The 10,783-nt window shown below is 42.0% G+C and overlaps 1 protein-coding gene across 8 annotated transcripts in view; it reads right to left on the reverse strand.

The window, feature by feature from the left end:
- Fgd4 (FYVE, RhoGEF and PH domain containing 4) overlaps positions 1-10,783 on the reverse strand; it is a 146,190-nt gene that overhangs the window by 5,757 nt on the left and 129,650 nt on the right. For all 8 annotated transcript variants that reach the window (XM_050125134.1, XM_050125141.1, XM_050125137.1 and 5 more), the window contains 6 exons: positions 10,275-10,447; positions 8,631-8,661; positions 8,143-8,235; positions 7,748-7,873; positions 5,291-5,431; positions 1,221-1,361 (listed from right to left, as the gene is read on the reverse strand). In XM_050125134.1, the coding sequence (XP_049981091.1) occupies positions 1,221-1,361; positions 5,291-5,431; positions 7,748-7,873; positions 8,143-8,235; positions 8,631-8,661; positions 10,275-10,447 (705 nt within the window). The remainder of the gene's footprint in view (positions 1-1,220; positions 1,362-5,290; positions 5,432-7,747; positions 7,874-8,142; positions 8,236-8,630; positions 8,662-10,274; positions 10,448-10,783) is intronic.

Genomic DNA, 10,783 nt, shown 5'->3' on the forward strand with positions numbered 1-10,783 from the left:
TATGGGGTCCATGTTAACGCTGACGGAATAGAATGAATGTGATTTTAGTGTCTATGGGGTCCATGTTAACGCTGACAGAATAGAATGAACATGATTTTAGTGTCTATGGGGTCTGTGCTAATGCTGACGGAATAGAGTGGATGGAGCAAAGTTGACACCCAGCCGAGCCAGGAAGCGCTGGTGTGGCGCCTGCTCCTGTGGGCAGCTCATCGGAGCCTGTGCACTTCTCCACTGAGTGAAGAGAGGAAACTGAGGTGAGTAAGAAACAGTTTCTTAATGTTTAAGCCAGCAAGCATCACTAAGAATTAATAATGCTATTGCCTTTAATGATTCATTCAAGTTATTTATGAACAGGAAAAACAGAAAAGTAGAATAAGATGTATACCTTGGCATTTTTAGGAATTTTCTTAAAAAATATTACTAGTTCTTGATGTAGGATGAAGCTCAAATCTGACAAATTTAATTCTTTATGTTTTCAAAGTGAATGAATGCATAGTTGGTTTACGTGTTGTTCACTTTCAAAGCTTGTGCTGGAAGCTAAACTGGCATTAGAGTTGACCCCGGGGGTCCAGCTTAGCTGTATATGGGTCATAAAAACTCGTTACTGAGTTTAGTATTAATTTAATCTTAACACAAGATTTATGTAAACTCCCTCTTCCTTTCAAACTACTTTGTCCTTAGGTCTCGATCACTATCAACAACAAAACCAAGCAAATGACACAGTCCATGTCTCCCATCATTACACCGCTGTGCAAACATCCCATGTCTCCCATGGTTACACTGCCGTGCAAACGTCCCACGTTTCCCACTGTTACACCGGCGTGCAAACGTCCCACATTTCCCACTGTTACACCAGCGTCCCCCGTCTCCCATTGTGACACCGGTGTGTAAGCGACCCGCGTTTCCCATCGTTATGTAGGCGTGCTCCCTCTTTACTTCCCTTTCCTTCTCCTCACTTTTGTGTTCCTACTCAACTGACTTTTCCTCATTCACTAAATAAGGAAAAGAGACGAAAAGGGACCAACCATTTACCCAGTGAATAATATGCAGGTATAAAAAGAACCATCTGTTTAAATCAACCAAATTGGTTTTAGTTTTCATTATTTATAAAAACTAGGACACAATGATACTGCCTCAGCTCTTTTGTCTTCCTGAGGATCAGTGTCCCCGTGCCCCCCTTTGTCCTGTCCACGCCATCAACACATACGTGGTTTAGTTACCTGAGGAGCGCCATACATGTACAGCACTAGAGGGTCTTGCTTGGGGATTACACACCATATTTTCTGCCAAGGTTTTGACTTCTCCATGTACTGGAGAAAACTGCACACTTCACTATTTCCTGATACTTCTGCTGATTCAATCTAGAAAATACAATGGAGAGAAAGAATAAACACAATAAGTCAGATAGGGATGAAGCTGCCTTAAGGGGGAGATAGCTATAACACAGTATATTCATGTGACACATCTTCCTGAGTCACCCTCCAAGAAGATAGATTTACATTTACTGGTTTTTCTCTATCGTGAGATGAAAACCTATTGAGGTTATCTTTAACTCTCTGTATTACTAGACTTTGTCCCTAAATAGTCAGCATTTATCAACCATTTACCATAGAACTTCTTTTTGCTTGAGACGTGTATTGTTCTCACCAACACTGAGAAGCTAAGTGCTTTCATTGTTTCTAAAGCTCAGAATTTTTAATCAGATTCCCCAGGAATATAAATTTGGAATTTGGTGTGCTAGAATTTGGGCTCAGTCAGCCTGAATCAAGACACTGAACTTATGGCCCTAAAGTTCCAATAAGGCAAGAGTAAAAAAGGCAAAAGGTGACCTTCAACCCTCTGTCCTCGCAGGCTAACTAGAAGCTGTGACCTTCAGCCCTCTGTCCTTGCAGGCTGTACAAACTTGTGAGGCAAAGGCTTTCTGCTTTGCTTACTAATGTGTTAAGTACTAGATAAATGGGAAATGAATATTTAACTAAGTGCTTAATAGAAGTAAACTGCTTTGCTTCTATTCCTATGCAACAGCCTCAGGGCAGTGTTACTCAGCTTTGTCCACAGGGCACACACACACACACACACACACACACACACACACAAGTCTGCTGTGGAGCCTTTCTTGTGCCAACTAATATGTGCTCAGAATATTAGTCAGCAAACTTTTCTATAGGAAGTTGGAGCCCAAATCAAGGCTATAACAAAGGTAGTTACATAAAGAAAGCAAAAGAACAACCACCACAAAAAACCGCAACCAACCAACCAACCAACCAACCCCCCCAAACAAAACAACAAAAAAGAAAGCAAACAAATCCCCACTAAGTTTTATTTATAAAATTAAAAATACTTTTTCATATGTAGCCTCATATCATATGGGTCTAGCACTATAAATGTGAGTCATTGGGGAAATGTAACATTTTCTTCTCAAATTCCTCAAACTCTACCACACAAACCAGGCAAGGTGCTGTGTGCTTGTGTCCCGGTACTTGGGAGGGGATGGGAAAAGGATCAGAAAGAGGTTCAAGGTCACTCTTGGCTTTGGGAGACACTCTCTCAAAACAACAGCAGCAGCAGCAACAACAAAGGAAAAGCCATTTGTTTCCTGATGGTACTTGTAGTTAATCCTGACTGTCAGCCCAAACAGACCTAGTATTACTCTGGGCAGGTCACCTTGGACATTTCCAGGAATCATTGAACTGAGAAGACCCTTCTTAGATGGGCAGCAGCTCAGACACCCCAAGACCAGAGGAAAATAGTGCTGCTGAGGGCATGTCTCCTATGGCTGCTGCTGAGGGCATGTCTCCTATGGCTGCTGCTGAGGGCATGTCTCCTATGGCTGCTGCTGAGGGCATGTCTCCCATGGTTGTTGCTGTTGTCATTTTTTCACTCTGGAATCTAGCTTCTTGGCTTCTAACCTGAGAAGAAGAAGATCAGCAACTTTCCAAAAATCGTTCAGGCCTCCAGTGCCAGAGTGGGATGGTTGAGGCAGTGAACTGAGCAGCTAAGAGGTTCTCTCGGCCTCTTCCATATACAGATGGCCCTTGTTGGACTACCCAACCTGTATTGTGTTCTACACATTTATTTTACCAGCTCTGCTTCTCTAGAGCAGTGGTTCTCAACCTGTGGGCTGTGACCCCTTTAGGGGCTGAACAACCGTTTCACAGGGGTTGCCTAAGACCATCGGAAAATGCAGATATTTACATTTTACAAAATTACAGTTATGAAGTAGTAACAAAAATAACTTCATGGTTGGGGTCACAACAACATGAGCAACTGTAGTAAAGGGTCGCAGCAATAGGAAGGCTGAGAACCACTGCAATAAAGAACCCTGCCTGAGAGGGCAGTGATGATTTGGTGTGGCCCTAGGTAGTTTAAGAAGCATCAACCAAATGACAATCTGCAAGTCAGCTCCAGTCCAGCACTGTTTTGTATGTCCTATAAGCTAATAATTTGACAAACAAACCAACTTGATGATAGGAAACATTGAGTAAGGTACCATCCTCCCTCAAAAAGGTTAGTTCTGAATAACAGGTCCCGATTACAAAGAATTCATATACTAAAACAATGTATTTTGGAATGTTCCCCCCCCCCAAAAAGCCCAAAACACCTGAACAATGGTGCAGTGGTTTGAAAGGACAGAAAGAAGCTTACAGGGTTGGGGAGATGGCTCAGCAGGTGACGCTTGCCCTGCAAATAAGAGGACAGGAATTCTTGCCCCAGAAACCCATATAAATGCAGGTAGGTATGGTGACCTGCCTGTACGCCCAGCCTCGGAAGATGGAGACAGAGGACTCCCAGGAGCAGGCTGGTCAGCAAGACTAGCCACATCGTACTTGTGAGCTCTGGGTTTGTTTGAGAGACCCTGCCTCAATGACTAAAGTGGAGGAGCAATTGAGGACAATTCCTCATGGCAACCTTAGGCCTACATATGTGCAAACACTCATGTGCACATACACCTCAAAACGTGTGTTCACACACATCAAGAACTTGCAGAGACACAAACACTACAGAAACATACAAAATGTGGAAAAGAATGTACAAATACATTGAGTTAAACACTTTAAGTTTTGCTGATAAAAATTTGCTTTCTCCCTTAAGAGACCTCTGTAAACCACTGCTTTGGCCTCTTGGCCTGTAAATGTGTTTCCTCTGATCTGCTCACGAAAGGCTTGGCCTCTGTTCTAGAGTGTACAGTACACAGGTTGGTGCAGGAGAAGGGTTTAGACATGCTCTATGTGTGTGTGGACATGCTGAGTTTCTACCTCCAAACACTATATTTTTTGTTTGATTACACGAATTAACCCAATTGATTTTTCCCCAAGCATAAGGTTTTCTAAAAAGTTAAAGTTTTTTTATTTTATAAAAGCAGCCTAAACCTTTTCTTTAAGAAACACAGTATCAGGCTCACTCTACTCTGTCACACTAGTCGGTTACTTCTACTAAAGCCTTGAGCTTCTGGTCCTGGGACCCAAAGAAGAACATCTTCTCATTCTTCCTGCCCATGAAAGCCTCAGGTTTATGTAATACCAGTGATGTCTATATCCTAAGAGAATTTAGACTTACAATTTTATCTTGTGGGCTCACAATTTAACCTCAAATGGACATTGAAGTTTAAGCTCCTTTCTCAGTTAGCAAATGACTTTTGTATATTTTCTTATAAATGCTCAGTACACAATTACTGATTTTTGGCAGTATTAAACTAAGCATATTTATGACTTTGGATGTAAAAAATTTAATTCTATCTCTAGGTGACCTCGACCTCACCACCACAAGGCTTTATTATACAAATTACCCTTATTTTGTCAACACATCTTTCAATGTAAATCAGATACAAACTAATTTAGTCTGAATTAACTCTAATATAATAAAAAATATGAGTCAAACTTACTGGAGATGGGCTTTGACAGCGATACGGTCATGAAACTGTTGCCCTGGGTATTACATTACCACAAAGAACCGATCTTTGTGGTATTACATTACCACAAAGAACACAGCAAGCTAAGTAGTGTTTTAGGAAATAAAACAGTACTTTATCCAAATTTGAAAATTTTCATGCAGTGGTTTTCAACATTAATATATGATGAAATTGAAAGCTTTCCATGAAGAAAACATGCACTTGTCTGAACATCTCACTTTCTATAATCAGGCAAGAGTCCAAGGCCAACAAACTAAAGCAAAAGCATGACTCTTGCTCACTGTTAGCCTGGTGCTAATGCAGCGAGAACAAGTACATTGTCTGGGCTCCTTATGACCTAGACGGTGTTATCTGAAAATACAAAGAATGGACCGAGTTTACCTCCAGAATCCCCTTTCTCTTCTTCTCTTCACTGTCTGTGAATCCACTTATTATTTGGTAGCAGTCTTTACAGACTTTGTTCAGTCTCCCACCGTCATACTCAAGCTGGGCTTTGTAGTCAGAACATTTCCAGCAAACCACCTTTAATTTTATAAAAGGACATTCAAAATGAATGAGTAGACTTAAGAGGATTATACTTAGGAAATAGTCATCCATACACAAGAAACTTAATTACAAAAGTTACATTTTTATTAGCCTAAGAACATTTCAAAAGATGTTAAATATATTAAAGTATTTTAATGATGTGTGTGCCCGAATCTGAACATCACTTTGACCTCTAAAGGTCCCTGGCCCCGGCTGTAACATCATCTGTCTGTCTCCTCTCATTGTCCCTCTTCTCAAAGAAAACGGCACAGCCATCTCACGGCGTTCAGGGAATTTCCAGACTATTCACCTGCCTTCACAGAGGCATCATCTTGTGTCCTGCTGACTTTAACTGCTCAAGGTGTGTCTTCAATCTGTCTTTTAAGTACAAGTTATTAGCACTCACATTTGAACTCTTATAGCCTGGCTGGTTCTCCCTATATCCTTCACCCTAACATGCTACAAGAATCTACTTTCCAAATAGTGGCTAGAGGGCTCTCTTTAGGTATGCGTTTGTCACTCAGGATGCTGACTGACAGCTGCCATGCCACCACGGGAAAGAGCCGATATCATAGCACTAGATTTGCTTACCCATCCTCTCCTCAGAGATCAGACAGAATTAACATCATGGTGCCTCACTTCCGTGCCAGAGTTTCTGTTTATTTTCTGAGCTCCACCCCTGTGAATACTGTTCTATTTGTAACATATACTCAGAAAGTCTCTTATTTCTCTCTGCATCTTAAAGCTCTTCCAGAACCATCACAGTAGGATCAAACTTCTTTACTGTCAAGTAGGGGATGATTGACCGTTAGCTCAGCATCACTTCTGAGGACTTCAGTGCTGAGAACTGGGAGTTTTGATTTTTGGCTGTTTTCTTGTTTTCAAAAAGACCATTGCACTTTTGAGGCTTGCCATTGGCTCTTCCCATCTTTCACACTCAGCTGTCATCTCAAGATCTCTCTAACTCAGTCGTTTGTGACTGAGAACTTACAGGAAAGCGCAGGAGAAGAAGCTGAGCTGAAATAGCTAGTGCCATTCTCAGGGTCTACTGGGGCCTTTTGTTCTTGGGGTCCCCCGCTGACGATATGGACCATCACCAGGGACTCCGGTGCCAACTCCAAACACCTGCCCTTCATTCGCCCGCCAGGACGCCTCATATTTCTAACCTGCTTACGGTGTCCATGCCCATGCAGCTTTGAACTCAGAAATCTTTTCTGTGCACTAGCTCTCCTGTTTCCAATATTTAATCATGGCTTATCTAAGGCAGACACCTACAATTCTCCCTTGCTTTTCTCGTTCCACTTACTCTCCATGAATCTTGTTCTCTGCCTTCTCTGACCTGCACGGCTAGATTCTATTATTTAAAAAAAAGAAATAACCAACTAACCAAGCGAAAAGCCGTTGTGACTAAGCTGACTCATATCTGTTTAGACTTCTAAGTGGAAACTTTCAAAGGGTAACGAGTCTGCCCACGCCACTGCAAGGTTCGCTTTTCTCTGATGGATTACACTCAGTCGTCTTTCTCGACTCACACCGACAGCCCTGTCTCTTGCTTTCAGCTGATCATTCTGTCCAAGTCAATAAAAAGATAACACGGGCCTCAAACGCCCTCATTTCCCACTATTAACATGCTCCACACGGTAAAACCCCATCTAATTCCCTTATCCATACTTGCACCTGTCTTTCTCTTCTGCTAAAAGAGAGGGCTTTGCCCTACCCTGCAAAGGCTGTGACTTCCACTTGAACTCTGCTTTTCATCTCTTGCCTTTCCAACCACACTGATTTCTCTGATTAGTTTCACTCTAACTACATTGGTGTCACTTTTTTCCCTTTTGATTGTGCCTGGCTATAGGTTTTCCCTGCATTTCAGGGCCGCCCCACGCCAAGGCTGTAGGCACAGCTCCTTCTGTGCAGAGCACCTCTTGCTTCCCCTCCAGGATGAAGACTTTCTTCCCTTTTAGGCAGCTAAGCACATATCAGTCTCCCAGATAGGCCTTGTTGTGTCCAATTAGATCTGGTCTGAAATCCTCCAGGACTAATACTTTCCAATTCAGTTTTCTGGCTGCTTTCTTAACCCACTCATACTAATTTGAATTTTTATCTATTTTTTTTCTTCACAATGTAATCTCCACGAGGCCAGGGATCTTTTATTAACCATATTCTTGTCCCTCAGGAGACAGCACAGTACTTTGCACATCATTAGCTGCAAAGCAGGCTTACTAAGTGAATGTCAGTGATTATTTGTTTCCAGGAGAATGAGTTCACTTCACCTACATAGTTACCATTGCCATAACAACCAAGAATCACACTCACATGTCCACATGCCCGGCAGTGATGCCGCCTTCTTGTCAGGGCGTTGAAGGGCTCTTTGCACTTCATACACATCGTCACTTCGTTGTCACGTATCCATCTCGGGGCCCTCTTTCCTAGCTCGGCAGTCTAAACGGAAAGGCAGGGTGGAAACAATTACTATTCCTTTCTAGTAGCACGTTCCCAATGCCGCTCGCACTGCGCTCAGATCCTCAAGATCTAGGAGAGGAAGGGAAACTTTCAAAGCACTTAGGCACTAACCACTATACCCACCTCGGAGAGAATGACTATTTCTAAATCACCAATTCCGCCATTGCCAGGGAGGAGGTTTGGTAACAGAATGACTAGAGAGTGCTTTCAGAACACACCAAGAGAGCGTCTTAAAGCTAAGAACTTACAGACACTTCTAGGTGGATGTCATTGTCCTTTGCAATTGCATTTCTGAAGGTTTCATGCCTTTGATGAAAAGCATCGATACTCTCTTGAAGGGCCTAAAATATAAATTAAACCAAAACATACATTACAATATCACATATACATTAATAAGTATACTTTGTCAAATAAATAATTTTAATGAGAATTTAAAGTTAAATGAACTTGTTTGTATAGTTTATATTTAAAAAGCCCAAATATTTTTCTTTTTTAAAATTTATCTTGTGAGTGTTTTGCCTCATGTACGTATTTTGCCTTCTCACAGAGGTGAGAAGAGGGCACTGCACCCTTGGAACTGGAGTTAGGCATGGTTGTGAGTCACCATGTAAGTCCTGGGAACTAAACCCAGCTTCTGTAAGAGTAACAAGTGCAATCAACCACTAAGCTATCTCTCCAGGCCCTGATGCATACATTTCTTATGCACAGAAAAGGAAAATGAAAGTAAAAGAGTTACCTTGATCCATTCTTCTTTATCTTGTTCAGAGCTAAAAGAAAAACAAACAAGATGAGTGAAGGAAATATGAATTGCAATCTCTGAATGGAAACGTGCTTTACCGTCACTCTGGATTCCCAGAAAACATGGGAGTGGTTTGGAAATAATTAAAGGGACTGTAGATATTCTTGATACAGGATCAGACTGCTGCCTACCATTGATACCCATTCATCCTGACAGCAAACCATGACATTGACAATCACCTACCAGATGGTTCTGTATGATTGACATACTAGAAAAATCAAAGATAGTATTATAATTTTAAAAACACATGGCAACACATGGTTTTTACACTAACATCTCACCTTAGGACACATTATGATTATTCTTATAGTCTTAAAAGTTACTGGAATCCATGCCCAGATGGACTCACAGCAGAATTCTTCGAGACTTTCAAAGAAGAGCTATACGCAAATCTTGTTAAATTAGTAGAGCGAAACAAACACCCTGTAAATAGAAGGAGCACTTCTAGATCCCTTTTCCAGAGCCAGTGTCACTCTAACATCAAAACCAGATAAACAAACACACAAGAGAAAACTATAGGCCAATATTCTTGATGAATACAGATGTAAAAATTCTCTCATGTAAATAAAATATAGTTATATATAAAAAAGACTGCCCATCGTGATATTGTTGGCTTTATCCCAGAGATTTAGGTTTAGATCAACATACATGGTCAATAAATGTAATAAATCATAAATGGACTTAAAGATAAAACTTGAATGTTCAATAGATGCAGAAAAAGTCTTCGACAAAATTCAGCATGTCTTCATGATAAAAGTCCTAGACAGAGTAGGACTGGAGAGAATATATCTCAGGACAATACAATATTACAAACCAACAGCCAGCATCCTAAGTGGGGAAAACCTCTGGAAGGGCAACAAGTGCTCTCAGTACTGCATTCACCTCTCCTGCTTCCTTTTATTGTTTCAAATGCAGGTTCCCTTTCCTATCCTTGTGCTGTGTGGCCCAGCAATTTCCCCTGTTGGTGTGCTGCCTCGCCTGCTGTGTCTGCTCCTGGGCTTGTCTTTGCTGCAATTTGTTATCAGGGAGAATTTCACATGGAATAATAATCATTAGGTGGGGCTGGAGAGATGGCTCAGAGGTTAAGAGCATTGCCTGCTCTTCCAAAGGTCCTGAGTTCAATTCCCAGCAACCACATGGTGGTTCATAGCCATCTATAATGAGGTCTGGTGCCCTCTTCTGGCCTTCAGGCATACACGCAGAAAGAATATTGTATACATAATAAATAAATAAATATTTTAAAAACTAATCATTAGGTGATGCTGTGGGAGGAGGAGGCGCGGAGTCTTCCCACATGTCTCAGGTCTAAACTGCAGCAGTGCCCTGCTTTAAGTGCCTTGCTGCTCTGGAATCACCTGACTGATGCCTCCCTTATACACCACTCTGCCCTAGGCAATACAGGGATCAGAGGAAAGACATGAAGCCTGTCTCAATGAACCCCGATTTCCACCTACAGCTAGTCAGATTTCCGGAGGTTTGGAACATTCGCTGTGAAAACAAATGACAAGAGCAACGACGACCTCAGGGTCGTGTATGACTTATTCCGAGGTTTGCTGGAAGCTGCGGTGGGAAGGCTCTCACCTGGCCTGCAGCTCCAGTGTTCTTTCTTTCCCAGACACCTGGAAAGTGTGTGGGTATTCTTCATTGTGAGTCTCCACCACTTTCATCCCGTCAATGCCGACTCTGGTTCGAACAGTGAATTTGGAGCCCACCAAGCTGAATCTGGGTACACAATACAGCAACATGTTGTTGAACTGCAAAGAGACAGAATAAAAATGAATGAACAGGAAGATTAAAAAATCAAAGTCTGGGAGCCCCTCTAGCACCAAATCTCTTGCCAACCCTAAGATGGCTCCCTTAATTAAGATATGTGCTTCCCTGCTCCCCTATCCAACTTTCCTTTATCCCAAACATCCCGTTTCCCAAGTTCCCCCCAACTTCCCCTTCTCACTTTTCTCTCCCCATCTCCTCTCTCCCTCTCCCACCCCACCCCCAAGATCCCATTTTTTTGCCCGGCAATCTTGTCTACTTCCCATAATCAGGAGGATAGCTATATGTTTTTCTTTGGGATCACCTTCTTATTTAGCTTC

This window comes from Alexandromys fortis, unplaced genomic scaffold (assembly GCF_014885135.2).
Source record: "Alexandromys fortis isolate MF-2015 unplaced genomic scaffold, M_Fortis_MF-2015_v1.1 scaffold_239, whole genome shotgun sequence".
Taxonomy (NCBI): Eukaryota; Metazoa; Chordata; class Mammalia; order Rodentia; family Cricetidae; genus Alexandromys; species Alexandromys fortis.